The sequence below is a fragment of the Contarinia nasturtii genome, unplaced genomic scaffold (genome assembly GCF_009176525.2).
Source record: "Contarinia nasturtii isolate CC-2019 unplaced genomic scaffold, AAFC_CNas_1.1 Cnas_scaffold_1037, whole genome shotgun sequence".
Taxonomy (NCBI): Eukaryota; Metazoa; Arthropoda; class Insecta; order Diptera; family Cecidomyiidae; genus Contarinia; species Contarinia nasturtii.
In genome coordinates, this window is record NW_022198383.1 from 4907260 (window position 1) to 4925955 (window position 18696).

The following is an 18696-nucleotide window of genomic DNA, read 5'->3' on the forward strand; positions in this document are numbered from 1 at the left end:
AAACAATTTGATTCGAGAATTTTGAATTTATCCGTATTTAATAATGCCCGAAAAAGTATAATTATACAATGTCTGAAAATGCTATATGCTTGTAACGTTATTGTTTTTTCAAGCAACCATTGTGCATCTGACACAAGAAGTGCAGGTATAAAAATCAGAGCATTTACATACATTGCATTTTAATAAAAGAGAATTTTCTTAAAATAATTTAAACTTAATTACTTATTCACTTATTTGGTACTGTTACTGTTTTTGTTGTTGTTGTTTTTTTCATTAAACTGTCCTTCAAATTTAAAATAATTGAATTAATTTAATTTCTTTTTTTTTTTTTAAATCGGTTAAAAAAAATTCTTGATTGCATTTTCGATGAGTAATGAAAAATAATGTCCATGAAAAGCTTTTAATGTGTTTGATTTGGTTCATTTTCTTTTCTTTTTTAATCTGCATACATAATCTGACAAGTAAAAAGAATAAAAGCCAAGCAAAGCGAAGTATTAAAATGGCACAACACCTTCTGAAAAACTGAGTTGATCGTTAAATTTCAAATTATTGAAAACAGGAAATGTCGGAGAACATTTCCTTTGATTTGATGAAAATGTGTTGAATACAAATGGAACAATTCGATCAATTGATAAATTTCAAATTGCTTTTCGAAATGTTCCGGTCTTATTTGCATGCATAAACATATTCTATATTCGTTTTAAATTTTGTTCATGTGGAATATGCGACTGCGTAGCGTTTTTTTGGTAATGTATTTCCAGCAACTCGTTTTACGGTTGGAATTGCATGTGTTGGCGATGGCGTTGGAGTGAATGCAATTCCACGCTCTTTGACACTGATTGAATATGGACGAAGTCTGATGTATAGGAATGCAGACAGCATGCACGACGAAAATAAAATGCTCAATAGAACCACTAATGAAATTGTGAATCCAGGAGTAGTCATACAAATCAGACCTTCTTCATGACCGGAAATTACAACCGTTGGCTGTTCTTCGCTCGCATTTAACGGTGCTGCAATTGGGAATGTTAAATCGCCAGATGAAACAACTTTAATGATTCGATTTAAGCCAATTTCTTTCTCTGGATCGTCATCGATGGCTCTGGTTCGACGAATGCGTCGATCGTTGCGAGCAACAGCATTCAGGAAGGGCAATTGCGGCGGAGGTGGACCATATTGTGATTCGGGGCCAACAGACAAGTGATGCACGTCCAAACCAACATTACCATCCGAACACTGATCAGGACAGCTGAATCGACAGATTTGAATGGTGCATTGGAAATGAACTTCCATCGAGTCGGGAAATTTGAAAGCTTGAAAATGAGCATACGACAAAACGGATGCACTGGCTCCGAAATTTTTAATTTTCGTAAAACGTGACATTAATTTCGGACGTGTTACGCAACCACGTTGATCGACCAATTGAATTGGGGCTCGTTTTCCATCGTGCGCAACACAATTTCGGACTAACATATCGAATTTACTGTCATCGTCTTTGATAGCCAGTACCATTGTCATTGTTTGGCCAATTTTCACAAGGCCTGATACTTCAGACGCCCAAGGTCCTTTGCCCACTTGAATTTGCATCCAACAGCCAACATTATCTCCGGCAAAATCGGCCCGAACAATGTCCAACATATCAACGGGAAAAGGTCGAAATGTCACGCTTTTTTCATATTGATCATGCCACGTGCAACGTAATTTTCGTGCTTGATCCCAAACTTCTTGCACTTGTGGATCATACTGAATGACAATGATATTTTCAAAAAACGTTCCGGAATTGGTGTCACCTCCATATCCATATAGGCCAGTTTCGAAATTTCCGGATGTACCACAAGCATGAATACCTAAATAAATACAAAAATTGTGAAATAGTGTCAACTCGATTTGAAATGAGTGTAACTCGGTGAGATTAAAATACCTATTTCAAATGTGGCCGACGTTCTTCCCAAACCAGCCGGCAAGTATACACAGTTTATATTACTGTAATGTCCTTTCGAAAATACAATGCCATAGAATGGTTTATCGAATTGCAGAAATACTTTCATTCCTTTCTTTTCGCATTTGACATCAAGTGAAATAATTTTTGGTGTATCGGTAGCGGGTGATGCCCACAATTCATTTGGTGCCGATGCGGAAGCCAATTGCTTTTCATCGGGAATTTCATTTGGGTGATGCTTTTTCGGATACTGTGGAGCCGGTGGATGTTGAAGACGCATGTGAGCCAAATGTGGCGGAGGTGGAGGTGGTGGACCATGGTAAGCCATATGCTGCGAGGGTGCCACAAAAGGTTGACCAATATTTGCTCGATTACCACCAACTGTTTGGCGTAAATTGAAGTGAAAATCAAAATCATTTTTATGAATCAATTATGTAAGTGTCTTTATAATTTCACTATTTTTATGTGAATAATTTACGAACCAGGAGGAGGTGGATGTGGCAATAGAATGGCTGGTGGAGAGTCCTGATCTTGTGATTCAAGTGCCACTTGATCTTGTTCCTTTTCCGGGTCGTTTAATTGTTTCATATCAGGTGAAATAGCCTTCACAATTTCGACACCATCGTCAGCAGCATAAATCTATGGTGAAATAATATAAAATCCGATACAGAGTTTGAAAAAAAGTAAAACTTTAAAATAAAATTGTCAATAGAGTATATATTCAATATGGGAGAGTAAATAAAGACGGCGTGAAAATGGTCAGCATCATAAATAATGGAAAAATAATCTTTATGATGAGAACAACTCAATCTCACAGCATGGATAACTGCTACATCGTGATATTATCAGAGATTCAACAAGTGATCAACAACTCGGTCTATACATCGTGTATGACTTTCGATTCATAAGTGGGTATGAACACGCGTGTTCCGTGTTGGTGCCATTAACATCAATTTTACGATCGTACAGACTGCGGCACATAGACGGATCAACACTCAGAACTTTGTTGATGTTCAAAAGCGGAATTTTACGGTCAGTTTGATGATAGCTTAGTGATTTAGCTACAGCCTTGACAACAACAACACCGACGGCTCTATAGAAACACATAAACTTGAAAGAAAGTGCATAAACGAAAACAAATACGTATATACACGATTTGTATTATATATCTGAGCCAATCACAGAAATGCTATTATTAAAATATAATAATCTTTTTGCAAAATTTCTGTGCGGTCACATTGTTGAAATGTTGGTGCCATCATCTTTACCACACTCTTGGTTTTTCACCACAATTACTACGATGATTTCACAGAATGTGTATGATCATAAAAAAATTCTCTTTTAAATTACCAGTTGCATTTGTTCATAAACCAAAGGCACGCATTCTTTTTCAATGAAATTACGTGAAATTATTAAAATGTATGGATATTTAAGATTGTGTTTATATTTAAGCTCATGCTGGTGCTGATCAACGTGCAACTCATGCACGCATATATTCGTCGGATGGTGACATAAATTTTCAAAAAAATTAGAAAGTGTTGTCATATGGCATACGGACGGTTAGAATGCAGTACAATGTCTTTTGCGGTAAAACTTGATTGAAATTTAATCATTGGGAGAATTTTTGTTGAACAGTTGTTTGTTTTGTATTTTGAAAAAAATTGAAATTGTAATTCTTTTGAAAGTAGTTAAAGTTATTTTCACGGAATGCTTTCCAAAGTAGAATTGAAATTTGTATGAATTTATGACTCATTTTAAAATGTTTTCCCTTATCCACACGATCGTATGCCTGTGATTCAATTTTAAATTAACAAGTGTAAAAAGAATACAAAAAATGAAAACAAGAATGTGCATCGACTGGTTATCAAAAATATGAGGCTGTAAATTGTATTCCATTGATCATTAAAATTCAGGTTTATGAGAATAACCAACCAACGGAATTTTTTCTGAAATTCTTTATTAATTCGCTGCTTACTGAACCATCTCTATCGTCATCATCGGCTACCAAAAGCAGGCAGAAATGCAGAAGAAGAAAAGAGTTTCATTTTGACTTCACAGCTAAGCAAAATCGATTCCACTCTCCCTGATATACGCTGATGCGATCATGAATGTGCGCCTCAGAATATTCACATCCAAACGAAATGGCGAAACAAAAACATCGAAAGCACGCATCAACCAAAATCAATTTCATATGCAGGCATAAATATACGCGCCGGAAAAAAAGTGGAGCAAATATTTTCTCTTTTACAGTTTTATCTTTTTCAGCTTTTGCGTCTTGCATTTGGATGTGACTGGAATAAACTGCAATTTATCTCTCTTCAGCAACATTCGGACAGAACGTATACGTTGACTGTAACCACAACTTTGACCAAAATGTCAAGTGATCTTGGACCCATCCATTTTTGGTAATTCGGTCACCGCAAAATGTTGCATCGATAATATCTTTTTTAACCACCAAAGTTCACAAGTTCAACAAAGTCACAGGTTTTGATGCTCACCAAATTCGATCGCGGCTATCGTTTAATTAATTATGGAAAATTAAATAATTTCCTGTTAATGTAAATGTTAATGATTTTATTTAGCCGTGTGAAATGTTTATTGTTGCAATTTACATATAAACATGTGTAGCAACAAGTTCATTTTTAAAGTGTTCTACCAAACGTGTTCACATCCACAACAAATTGCTTTCATAAATATGCGCACATTTGATTCCTTTCTTCTTCGGTATGGAAAGTCAAAACGGCATACATCGTATGTTGTACGGTGAGTTGGCAAAAAATCAACGTTATTTTCTTCGATTTCATCTTTAAGGTGAGTCAAAACTAAAAAGCAATTCCAAATAAATTGTCAAAGGTTCTTGAGCAAATGTTACTGCATTCAGGTAAGACCGCATAAGATGAAGATAGGATGAAGACGACCTTGACTTTGGATTTTTATCATTTGTAAATGGATCTTATCTTATTTGTTTGTACCGTAAATTTAAAAAGTGTGTATTACACTCTACATGTCGTTATAAGATGTTAAATTTTGATGTTGACCCGAGTAACTTGTTTCGCTTCACAAAATATAACGAAATATTTAACGTCATCATTGGTTCGGACCATTTATAAAATATATACCAAACATAAAAAACCGAACCTGTGAAAGAAGATCGAAGTGAATCGTTTGAGTCGCATGTGCTCGTTTTCTTGGGTTTAAATAATGTGAAAAGTATATGCTTGCCTCTGTAGTCTGTACGAATGAAGCTGAAATGACCGCATAAATTCGCGCAATTGGAATGTAAATTCCCTGCGGCATTTAACTTCTTCCTAAGTGCACAGTGCTGAGAGCAACTGTTGTATATGTATATATCCATAAATATTCCGATTTCGACAGTGTGTGCGCACATGACTTTTACATTCTTTTATTTGTTCCTCGAAAACCTCATGATCATTTGCTGAGTTTATTTTTCTTTTCGCTTTGTTGTTCGCAAACATCAAATGATTCTCAATGAATGGGTATGAATGATTTGATTTCTTTTTCACTTCAATGTCAGCTTCTATTTTCATCGAAAATTAAATTACACATTTTCTCTATGCATATAATATTATTATTTGGTTTTGGATCATTTTCGATGCCAATTCAAACCGCAAACGCAAAATGGAATGATATCTGGGTATATCGCATTATTAAGTTATTTTTAGGGCAATGAATATAATGAACAAGATGTGCCGTGAGATTCTTTTCTCTAGATATAATAAAAAAAACGTCAATTCATTGCGGTATTTTCGTTTCATAAATGGAATCCATTTGTGATGAATTAATTTCATGTTTGAATTGATATTCTTTATTATTTATTTTATACCATTTAAATTGTTGTTTCGTGAAATGAAAAGCCTTCGTCAATGCATGCGAAATGATACTTTCGAATTTCTTAATAGAATGGTGCAATGATCAGGAAAATTTTCATGAGAGGATGAATAGAAACGTCAATGATAAATTCTTTTATTTTTTGATTAACAGAAGCCGAAGATATATTACAGGTGTCACTTGCACCATGCTTACAAAGAAATACCACCAAATTATAGCTAATGCGTTCATTAGTCATGCTCTGTTTTGCCGAAATTTGAGGGAGTCGGTTTATCACCGTTTGTAGTAATGACTTAACCTTGTTCTTTTCATTTCGTTTTAATTCTCGATTGAATATCATACAAAAAACATATTGTTAAAAAGAAGGGTATAATGAGCGAAAAAAATCGATCGTAGTAACCAGAAGTCAATTCAATCGGATTACAAGAAATGAAATGTGTAAAAAGAGTTTTTTCAAAATTTAGTTCACAAATTATTATTGCATGTTTCAGTACTCTCTGCACGGTATAGATAGACCAATTACATAAAATACGCAGGAATTTTCTCACCTGGCACTCATTTAATCAGAAAATTATTCTTTTTGAATAGAATTAATTGAACTTGTAGTTTGCGCAATCCACGGAATTGATCATTTCGTTCGTTTGGTTCTTTATTCGGGCAAATACGGTAAAAGTATATAAGTCGATGCCAAGCAGACGACGCAGAAAAAATTAAAATAAAATTAGATTAATCATGTTTGTCGCTTATTTCGCGTGTGAAGTTTGCAAATGCGTTTGTCGTGAAAAGAGCGAAATGTGATTGGTCGCTCGGGCACACGTTACATATGAGAAAAGAAAATCGCATAACGGTACATAGGTAATAAGTAAAATGGTAATCGCGAGATCAGATTGGATTGGATCGAAATGATTCGAAGTGAATGTCATTGAAAGCACAGAATTCGAGCGATAAAAGAGTTGGATGACAATATAATTTGTTGCATTTAAAGGTAAACAATTCAAATGACAAATGACTTTATAAACCATCTTATTTTCACTTTCTTCTTCTAATTCCGTTATTTGCATCCGACGTCCGTCCAGTCGCGCGCTCATCAATATAATATATACTTTTATTACTACAAACTGATGAATTTTATTTACCTGTGTCAAGATCAGCATCAACATAACATGTATAGCGAGGAGAGTTCTCATTTTTCATACGTCTACAATCTGCAATAATAAAACAATAGAAATGACATTTATAAATAAGAATAGGTCTTTAATAGATTTCTTTAATTATGTTTGGGTATTTTTGTTTAATCTTACAATTAGATACAGTTCTTAATCTTTTTTAATTCGTTTTAATTGGAATTCAGCTTAACTGAAAACAACTGTATAATTCAAGGGCAACAAAACCAATAAAATGGCACTTAACCCGAAAACAATGAATTCAATGGTGATCGGTCTTCTGTTTAAAACAATACAAAATAAAACAAAAATGTCAAGAAAGAAGTGTCCCACGATGCAATAAAAAATAGCAAATTTAAGGTAATAGTTATGCGCATTGTGCGAATGCTTGGCTAAATGTGTTACACACCTTAACATAAAAAGACTTTTAATGTATACTTAACACCACATATTATTCCAAATACCATTCATTAATGTCTCTTCTCTTCTAAAATCTGAAATGGTAACGACGGCACACAAGCACACACACAGAGAGAGTCGTCTCGCGTCTTGCAACGCATTTTTATGACATACGGCAAAATCGTATCAATTTTATGTGTCATTGCAAGAGAAAATAACAAGAGAAGCAAAAACAATAAATATGGCGAAAAGGTGTGTGAAATATGCCTCTTGACATTGTTTAGTTTATTCTCTGCATCGTTACGGAAGTGTGCGCAGAATAGAAAAGTGACTAAAGACAGTCGCAATTGGTTTGTTTCATTTTTTTTTTCGTGTTGAGACATAGAAACCCCGAATGGAAGAAAATAAAAATAGAACAAAACTCCAACAGAATGCATGTTGCATTTGTAGACGGTTTGAATTGCTGCTGAACGATATTCATCGACACTGTTATTGAACAGACGCTGTGAAAAGCAAATGAATTACTGTGTAATTTCCGAATGATCCCAGAAAATATGGGCCACACGAACAATAGCATCATTTCTGTTTTCAACGTCTAATATATTCTGTATTATTTGACGACTCCCTTTCAACGCTTTGTTTACAATTCACAGTTATGCTTTTGTCAGTATATCGCATAAGTATTTCAAGTGCAATTAATTTACATTGCAAGATCAACTACGGAGATTTGCTACATACGTGCTTTTGTTGGGTTGCATTGTTCACTATCGATTACCGGCGGCTCATTAGCACGCACTTTTTTTAATTATCATTGTTATTATAGTTATTAAGTAGATGTAAGGAAAATGTTGTGATTGGAATACAAAACAAGTTCGCATATAACCACGGTGAATCAATTAAAATTTGCCTAAATATTGATGTTAACATACAGCAACGAGTACGCATTTTTTCCCGCGGAAACTATTCTGCAATTTATGCTTTTATGATCCATTCAAATGAAGAGAAATTTTTTCAAGTCAATTTGATGCCTTAGATCAATGAAATTTGTAATAATTTGGTTAAAAAAAACAATGTATAGATTTTATTAACCATTTTTGTGGTTAAGATGGATTCTGATGAAATGAAATTCGATCGTTTTATATGATTGTTTTGATCTCTTTTATAAAACATAAAATTGGTTCATTTAAAAACACATACAGGTGGATTTTCTTTATTTCAAAAGTTTGTGATTAAGCATCTTCATTTTCGGAAGCAATTGTGAGTTGATTGGTTGCAATTGAATAAAACCAAGTGAATGGAGTAAATATACTCTGAATAATGTAGCTTCAAATGAATTTGATCAGCATCTTGTTCCATTTAGCTGTGAATACCCATTCAAAATTCAAAGAAAAAAGTGTAAAGTTCTGTCGTTTAAATGGAACTACGCAGCGTCTACAGTTGCACGCCAAAAAAAAAATACTTTTTCTTGCCACAGATGGATTGTTTGGCATGAGAGCCAATATAATTTGATCATGAATTAAATAGGTAATGAAGTCTAATATGTGCTTTGATTATTATTGCTTGAAAGTTAAATTGATTTTATGTGCTACGCCATTATCGTTGGTCTCAATTCAATTGAAATATGTGTAAAGTCCGAAATTCACACATGAAATTTCCGCTTCACATAAATTGATCAGTTGATTCTCCGCTTGACTTGATGTCAATGATATATTCACCGTTCGTTCATTTCTCTCTTGGTTGTTTTTTTTTCCTTTGTGCCATGCGCATAATGTTTTGTGCTAATAATTTACTAACTATTACCTCAATTGATGTGCCAACGATTTCGTTTCGTTTTGAGTCAGCGTTGCTTTCAACTGAATATGATCAGCAAGATATTCGATTAGTGGTTCATTTTGCACACTTTCTCTGTGTGTGTGCCGACACATTTCGATATTTTTCAAATGAATTCTATTTCCATCAAAACCTCTAATTGGTTTTTGTCTAGCAAATATACGTGCACTCTTTTTCCCATTTACATTTCCTATGACTTCTATTTTTTTTCTCTACGCTGGTTCATTCAGTGTTACACAGAAATCGTAAATCGTGTTTACTTTTGTACTGATTTAAAAGAGGCTTTCGATTTTTTTTTCTGTGGTTTGTACGAATGTGAAGACGCTTTTTTTCTCAATACTGGACTATATCGGCGCAAGTGTGGCGATTTATAGCTACAAAGCGATTTTATGGGCATTATACGTGTTTTATTGTTCTTCGTTTTGTGACTGCTTTCTTCTTTTATTGATTCGGGAAGGCAATGTATGCTTAGTCATTTTTTTAATGCACTTTGGTCATTGATATGATTGTTGTATTGAATTTGCTCTCAAAACAACAGACACTAAACAGAAGAAAGCATGGCGGAAAACCATTTTTTTCATGTAGAAAGGCCTTGCGTCTCGGTAACGAATGCGTATTGTTGGAATTTATTGGATTTCAATTGAAATCCACTATTTTATTTGCAATTTAATACGTTTCTCTTGGGTTTTTTCTCTTCTCAAGTACAGTTCACTCATGAGCACCTATGCAATAAATCTATCGGCTAGTTCAATGGTCTCTAATAGTCTAAAATTGCCTTTAAGAATGTAAAAGTATTGAAGCTTACACATCGTCAGTCAACTCAAATAAATATTTTCAAGGAGAAAAAAACAGGACACTTTCCGTCAGGCAACGCATTCCTCGTATTTATCTCATATAATTGAAAAAAAAAAATGGGTCAATTGACACAAAATTATCGGTTAAATATTTTCGGTAAACATAACATATTCTATATTCATACGTTTTCACTTCTCTCATTCACTTTGAGTTGGGTTGTAACCAATTGGTTCTGTTTTTTTTTTCTTCATATATACGAGTGCTGTATAACATGCACTTGTGTCTCACTATCGTTTGTTTTCTTCTTATTCTCGATGACCAGTTATTTTGATGATTTTCTTGCGAAACGTCGAAATCATGATGCATCCGAGAAAATGATTGTAAATATGTGCATAGTAGTTGGTAAAACAGATGCTTCTGTTTTAAAGAGACGCACTCCACTGCTGGCTACATTCTTCGCCAGCAATTGCATAGAACTTAATCGTTTTTCGCAGCCGATATTAGTTTTGTTTGTATATTTATGCTCATGTTGAAGAGTTGTGTTGAGCATTTAACATGATATGGGCGACCTAAAGAGGTGGATTGGTACGCTTTTTGAAATGAGTACTTCATGTGCCAAGTGAAACAGTATGATAAAGCAGAAACACGCTTTCTTTAGCTATACGTCTTGCAATAATTTACTTTTTGCATCATTTTTTTTTGTTCATTTCTCGACTGGCATCGGATCTTTCTCTTTGTTCTTTTAGTCATTTCGTTCACTTGTGCACAAAAATATTTCAATAAAATGATACTGAATGTTATTCAATCTACTTGCAATTTATATGTTGAATTGATGTACTGGAATGGATGTATTGAAATGTAGAAATAGAAAATCAAATTAAACGAACGAGTATCAATGAGACACCGCACCGACTCGTACACAACATTAACGACAGCGAACGGAAAGAAAAGATTATGCATAAATTAACTTCAAGATGAAATGTAAATATTTGCTTTTCCTTTCATAAGCAAATGTGATGTGACCCAATTTTTGTGGACATAAATTGTGTTGGATGAATGAAAGAGAAAAATCAATTGATTATTTGTACCCCATTCAACAGTTATTAAATCACATGTGGCGTCGATCATGAAGTGAATATTTCCGTTCAAGTGACTCAGCTTACCCTTTCTTTTATCATTTGATCAAAATCGCAATGACCAAAATGTTATTAATTTGCATTTTATTCGGATTGAATGGCATACAAATTGCACAGAAAGAGTGAAATATTCTATTAATTGGCGCCTTTTTATTCTTGCTGCTATGCTGCGGTTACTGTGGTGAACCAAAGTCGGTCACAACATTATGAATATACACATTCAATTCGATCAACATATTTTTTTTTGCATTACTGAAATGCTGGAATACGCAATACAAGCAATTTGCTCCTACGGCGCACCTGTATGCTTTTATTGGGTATTTATAATTATCCAGAACACGAAAGAAAACCCAACGAACCTAGAAGCGAATTGAACGTGAAATGCCAACATATCGCTATCAATATATTGATGTGATGTGTGCTGGAGAGAAGAAGCATTGAAAAACACCGTACGCGTACACACATCTTCGTTTTCGCAATGACATGCAATACTTTGGTATGCACACATGACAAGTACCGTTACCGATGCTCAAGGTATATACACTACACCCTTTCTCAACCACAAGCGGAAATTAATGTAAATGAAAATAAAAACAATTCACTCTTGTAATTGAATGGGACGAGTGAATGTGGTTGGAAACATGAATTCATGTTTTTATTATAGAAGCAATTTGTATTTTTCGCTTAACATCTTATGAAATGAATTTTTTTTTTTTAATCAAGTTCAAGACAAAAACTTGAATTTGTGGACTGAATGACGACGACAATTGAACACTGACAACCGAAACCGCTTGTTACACATTTATCGCTATATTTGTGACTCAAAGAATCCCGATTCTAAACTGATTCAACAATTAAATCCAGACTCTTTTTTATTAGCGTGCCAACTTCACAACGGAACCGTGTGCGATTTAGTTGCTTTTTGTCTCTACTGTAAATTTGTGTTGAAAAAAAAAATAAGATTCAAATATGTTACATAAAGACTACGGAAACAAGGGTAAATGTTGAAATTATGGGAAACAATTGAAATATGGAGTAACAATTGTGTGAATGATAAGTGAAACAAGTATAAATTCTGATCGCGAGAATATTTCATAATTCTTCGCCGTTGACGTATTTGTTTTTTTTTTATATTCAGATCTAGACATTTAATTCGTTCTACATTCACTTGGTTTTTACCTCTCCAGCATGCGGTATATTATTCAGAAGTTTCTTTGAGTTTTGTGAATAAAATTTACTGAGTTTGTACAACACAGGCCCAAATGACTGTAGTAAACCAATTTTAGATATATTTCACTAATTAAATTTTTTGTGTTTTAATATATCTGATTTTCTATTCAACATTCTTGAACTAACAGTTTAACACAACCACAGTAACCATTATTAATGAGTTCATACATTTTTGGCCTATACTGTACCAATCATTTCATTCTTGCACGCATCTTAAAGCAAGTATTTAACAAGTGGTTTAATTTGAATTATCGCAAAATTACATGATTCGCGTTCCATTCAGAACCTGTTTTTCGCGTGTTCCATCCCGAATAAGTTCTTCTTCTTCTTTTTTTCTGTTATTATATTTGGAATGTTGTATCATTATTTCGCATTCTTGGAACTGGAAATACAATATGGATCAAATTGTTAGGCATTGTTCTCGTGATTCGTATGTGCAATTTTGCTGATAGCAAAACCTGACCTATTTATTTTGTACCATTGTGATTGCACAATTCAAACGTAATTTGAATTCAACGGATGCTCAGAACTTTTCACTATGATGGTGATGTATGAACCATGATAATTAGCTCATACAAGTTTAATTTTTTTTTATTCCACAATCTAATGCCAACGAAGACAGACTGAACATTAACTGAACCACATTTTGCAAATGATTTCTCCCACACTGCATACATCATTTGTGAAACTTCATCAAGTTTCTCTTTTCTTTGATCATGTGCGATATTAATAAAGATTATTATTATTAATCAAGTTGCATCCTATTCATTAGAAGCAAAAAAACACGCCGTACGAACACAAAAAACGAAGAAAAAAGATAATAAAAAATAAAAATTACGTTCGCTATCATTCGCGCATTTCCTTTTAAACAAAACAAAAAAAGAGACATCATCAAATGTCAGTTGCTTTAATGTCGCACGTAAAAATGAATTTAATTATTTGATTGACACGGGGAAAATAGTCGCACAACAGATCAGATGTCAACATTGATGTGCGAATGGGAATATGTATTGCACAAGTTTTTGATATCAACTAGTTTCTCTTCGATTCTTGTGATCGGTGAAGAAAAAAATATTTGTAATGGATTCATTGGAACACACTCACAAAAGCATATGTGATAGGCACTTGCGAAAAATTTATTTTGAAAAATTTCGAAAACTTTTGCCAATGAGAAGAATGAAAGAGAGCATATTTGCTGAAATTGGCTCTAATTTTTATTTCAACATTTGAAAGTTTGAATTTAATGTACTTTGAATTCAACTATTTCTTTAAATCTGTTTTCATAAAAACGCTCTAGATGCAATCAGTTGAAGTCAAAATACTTCTGAGAGAAAGAATCAAATTCGAAAAAGAAAAACAGATGACAACTGAATGAATAAAAAAAATATCGTTGACATCATCACAAAAACACAACCAAAATGGCATGGAAATTGTTCCGAAAATAAATCATTTTTTTGTTCACCAAAATAAAAGTTTGATCATAATAATAACGTGAGCCGAAAGATGCAATGAAAGACGCATACGTTTGCATTTATAAATGAATCATAAAAACAAATTGAGAACAATTGAGATGGAAAAAAAGGCAATGAAGAGGTTGAAAAATTGCAATTGCGTTCAAGTTCTGCAAAAAAGGAACGAAAACCACATTCGTATGACATCGATCAATATAGGTGTAGATCAGTAGATCATTGAGCCCATTATGTTGTCTATGTCTTGATGCAAGACAGCCGCCGCTTCATCAGAAAAACAATCATATCACAATTTTTGTTCGTTGATTGTAATCGCTGCTTATGGTAAATTGACATTTAGATCAATTTTCCATTATGGTGACAGTTGAGAATTGTTGTTTCGTTCTGCTTTTCATTATGTTTTTTCCGATTCGTTTTATGAATTGCGTATATCGTGAAAGAAGAGCATAAAGCAGACAATCACTTAATTTTCGATCAACATTTATGATTATCAGTCAGGTGGTATAAATGAAGAAAAACTTACCCGAACCGCACGTGCTTGAAAAGTAAATCCAATCGATATTTGTGTCACTGTAAATCCGATTTTGATAATTTATTCCTCTTGTGCACAATTAAAATCGAGCCAGTTTTTATTCCTTAACTTTTTAAATATTTCTAAAGTTTATTTCCAGAGAGTATTTTTACATCTTTAATTATATTCAATTGTTTTTTTAATGCACTCAAAAAAAATAAAACGTATAAACGGTCGTTGAATTCTTCAAAATCAAAATCCAAAAACAAAGTCTTCACCAAATCGATAATGCAAGCCGTAGAACAAAAGCTATTTTTTATGCTTTATCAAAAAACGAATGTTGACGTATACTTTCTGTAGGTCGTGTAATGAAAGGCACTCTCGTCTGCACCGTACGACGGTTAATGTAAGAATGTTTTGTCCACCTGTTTGCTATCAACGATACACACGTCGTTTGCAACAGACACTCAGTGTGTTCGCGGGAAAACGCGATTTTTGTTGTGATTCAGTTGTTTCATGTCGACGCGCATGACTGTTCAATGTTGCGAATGTGTACGTATATGCCTCCGAGAGCAAGAGCCAGCGAAAAGAGAAATGATCGAGCTAAAAATCATACATATGCGTTGCTTGACTCGGAGTGCAAAAGTATACAACAAAAACCAAGAACTAAAGATTGCATCTACAATACGTACATACATTTTGCAAAGCGTTTTGAAGCGCACAAGTTGAATAGGTACACCACGTGTTTATCTTAATTAATTTTGATGATCTGTGCTGGCGAGGCGTAAAACCGAATCGAAAATCCAACTGATTAGACTTTAAAATACAGTGTGATCTGAAGAAAGAAAATATCGAGAAACAACTATATTTGTGATGGATATTAGATTTTCAGTTTTGAACCACGGCCATTCCATCAATCGTTGCAACAGTATTAAAACGCATAAATAATGACAAAGAGCATCGTGAAAAAGGCTTCTTTATTGTCTCTTTTTCCTCAAGTTTTCATCTATTTTTAGCTAAAGAAATTTCACACATCAACTAATTATGGTTATTAACCACTGCTTACCTGCACAAAGTTTCATACGCATCGAAACACAGCCGCACATGCGCTCATACTCATTTCGCTTGAGCGAAGTCAGCCAGTGAACAAACAAGTCGGTCCAGAGACGATTTGAACCTGAATAATAATAAATGAAAGAAACAAACGCATCGGTATTGCAATTGCAATCACTCGTTCGCCATTGAATGTGTGACACAGGCGATTCAACGAAGTCTGTTGACACAGAATTTCGAAGTTATTTAGCGTTTTATTATTATTGTTTTTATGGTTATATTATCAGTATATTCACTCTTTCTTCTCAACATTGCAGTTTCCTTTCTTTTCCGCGAATACTTCGAACGTCGCTTGCTGACCAGTGTGCTCTTGAAAAAGCGAACATTCAACACATCGTCGTTGGAAATCGCATCGTCAATGCGTACATCCAATTGCATATCACAAAAGATGAATGTTGAAAGAGAATCGCAGAAAATTTAAATCGGTTATTCGATGTGTGAGAAATGGTTCATTCGGATTTTATGCTGACTGTGAAAACAACGGCAACGAAACGCGGTAACATAAATTCGGGAACAAAGAAAAGATTAAAACTTGATTTTTATGCCTAATTCAATTCGCGTTTATCATGAGAAACTACACATTTTGCATAAAGGATCAATCTGTTGAAATATATCACATAAAATTTATTCACCTCTATTGTGCTAGCAATCATAATTCATGTAAACGTACCGAATTTATAACAAGGTCAATATCTTGGGATGGTGATTTTAAGTGTTTGATAATTTCAACGATCATTCATTATTATTCATCCATTGCGAGTATCGCCTTAAGAATCAACATACATTGACAGTATCATAGGAGTATATTCAAAATATTGCTCATGGATCCAATGCGGTTGTGTATAGCGATGTCGGCTGCTCTTGAACATTCGACATTCTGGAGCAACGCGAATTCGAAGAATGCACATAAGAAAGTCGCAAAGAAAAAGAAATAAATGACGCGATAAACATATTATACACGCTTTTCATACGATCTTCATCGTAAAACAGTTCAAGTTATTTAAAATTAAAAGTACAAAACCAGTCTATGGAGCAATTCAGTTGTACGGATTTTGATTAACCGTTTCTTACACATTGAATAGTAGGATCGAAATGTAAACGCGTCAATGAATTTTTCAAATTAAACAACCAATTTTATAGTAATGAATCTATGAAGCTCTAACTTTATGAATGTAAAAATATTATATTTGGTACGTTTTTTTATTTGGTCATCGGAAAACAATTATATCATGTTATACATTATTTAAATGTGGAATTAAAAAAGACCATGACTCTTAGCATCCGTTATAGATAAAACTCACCCAGTAATTCCTGTCAACAACAAGAAAAAAAAAATTGTTCTGATAAAAAAAACTCTCTATGAGCAATTGAGCATTCAGAATGTAAATTTATTATACCTAATAAAACTGAATCAGTCACATATGAATTTTGTAACGGGTCACTTCTATAATCAACAAAGAAACCGAAAACATATTGTTATTTACATTCGGGCGTTACAATTGACGTGCACGTACGATAAGTTACGATTGGTTTTGGAGTGTTCTTTTGTTGCGGTTTTTCATCTGAATAGATATTTTCACTTTTTATTCCGTCTGCCGCACGATATTGTTGTGGTATTTTAAGTGATTTAAAATAGCAAGTGAATTTAAAATAGATATGCGAAATCAAATAAAATGTCTCATTGTGTTGACGTTGGCATTGTGGTTTGGCGATTTCCGTGCCCCTCTTGTCGTTGCTTTTTTCGACTACAATAAATTCCATCCGGTGCCTTTTCGACCTGACTTACAAGAATACTGTCCACAGGTTAGCAGCGGTCAGCGAGCCAAACAAACATACTAAAGAAACATACAAAGAACACTGATACACATTGTTTCATTCAAAAAAAAAAAAAAAAAAAAAAAAAAAATGGCGAGAGAAACCAAATGCAAGCGAAATTTCCGTATTGTAATGAAGTTAAATGAATTGAACTCGAGAACTCGGTGATTTTTTGTATGTTTTGTTCATTTCTTGTGTGCTTTAATTTCCTTCTACTGTAGGTGAAAGCGATGCGAAATTTCAATATAAATGATATGATGGGTACGTGGTAGGGGCAATTCACTTAAAAATTGCCTTTCTATTATTTAATATTTGTTATTGATTCTTTTTCGATTATTTGTCGATTATTTTGAATTAATTCTATTCTCTTCTTTTGTGATTCTCCCCTAGGTACGTGGTACGTTATTGAATATTATGCATCATCAGAGGAAGCACCCGAATATGCATGCATGAAATGCAACTTTTCGATTTCGACAGAAAATGCTTACGTTCGTTTTTTTTACACACATTTCATTTCAAATCAACACTTATCATAAAGTGTATACTTCATTTCTGTTGTAGATAACAATGAATTTCACGTATTCATTCAAAGATGACCCAGAAATGGATTTACTATACGGAAATATTACGTGGATTGTGCCAAATGTTGAAATTCCTGCCCATTGGATACACGCTGAATATATTTGTATACATTTTCCGACATTTAATTTTCCTATTTTTTTTTTTTTAAATCGATGTTTAAATTCTTGGTTTAGACGAGGGAGTTTATAATACATACGTCATCGATACAGACTACCGAGAATGGGCATTAATAATGCATTGCGCGGAAAAACCGAAGTCAAATCGTTATTTATCAGCATATATGCTCTCCCGAACGCCCACAGTTGGTGTAAATGTTATAAATTTCCTCAGGTTCGATTTCATCATTCAATTTCTGATTATAATTTAACTGAAATTCTGTTTATTTTTCATTTCTAGAGAAAAACTACCACGATACGACATCGATATCGAATTTATGTTTCCAATAGATCAAGAAAACTGTAAAAAAATTGTAAAAAATGAGACCTATTTCCAATAAAATTTTGTTCAGTTTGGTTTTGAAAGACAAAAAAAAAAATCTGGTCATCGATTTCAATTTACTGAATGCGCCTAGATGTATGTATTAACTTGCGTTAATTGAATGTGCGAACACATTGAATTCATTGAATGAAAACCAACCAATACTTGTATTCAGCATCAGTTGAAGTGAAAACAAACGAAGAACTAGTAAAACACATACACATACACACAATTACACTCACCGTCACATTCACATTTGTTTGTTGTTTTTCCACATAAGATGTGCTTGTATCAATGGATATGTGTGGCATCTAGTACGTTCAAACGAATGATTCTCCTTTTTCTCAACATCTCCGCCGTGTGTGCATGTACACATAGACAACTGAAT

General features: G+C 33.7%; 2 protein-coding genes across 2 annotated transcripts; one reads left to right on the forward strand and one right to left on the reverse strand.

The window, feature by feature from the left end:
* Positions 1 to 329: 329 nt before the first annotated feature.
* LOC116343957 lies at positions 330 to 14733 on the reverse strand. The gene is made up of 5 exons (XM_031772292.1): positions 14334 to 14733; positions 6925 to 6993; positions 2422 to 2578; positions 1922 to 2320; positions 330 to 1847 (listed from the first exon to the last, which is right to left on the reverse strand). The coding sequence occupies exons 2-5, from the start codon at positions 6973 to 6975 to the stop codon at positions 712 to 714; spliced, it is 1743 nt and encodes a 580-aa protein (XP_031628152.1). The 5' UTR covers positions 6976 to 6993; positions 14334 to 14733; the 3' UTR covers positions 330 to 711.
* A 2113-nt stretch (positions 14734 to 16846) lies between these two features.
* Positions 16847 to 18388, forward strand: LOC116344191 (apolipoprotein D). Its single transcript, XM_031772624.1, has 6 exons — positions 16847 to 17237; positions 17471 to 17510; positions 17640 to 17737; positions 17811 to 17934; positions 18005 to 18161; positions 18228 to 18388. The coding sequence occupies exons 1-6, from the start codon at positions 17091 to 17093 to the stop codon at positions 18325 to 18327; spliced, it is 666 nt and encodes a 221-aa protein (XP_031628484.1). The 5' UTR covers positions 16847 to 17090; the 3' UTR covers positions 18328 to 18388.
* The last annotated feature ends 308 nt before the right edge of the window (positions 18389 to 18696 follow it).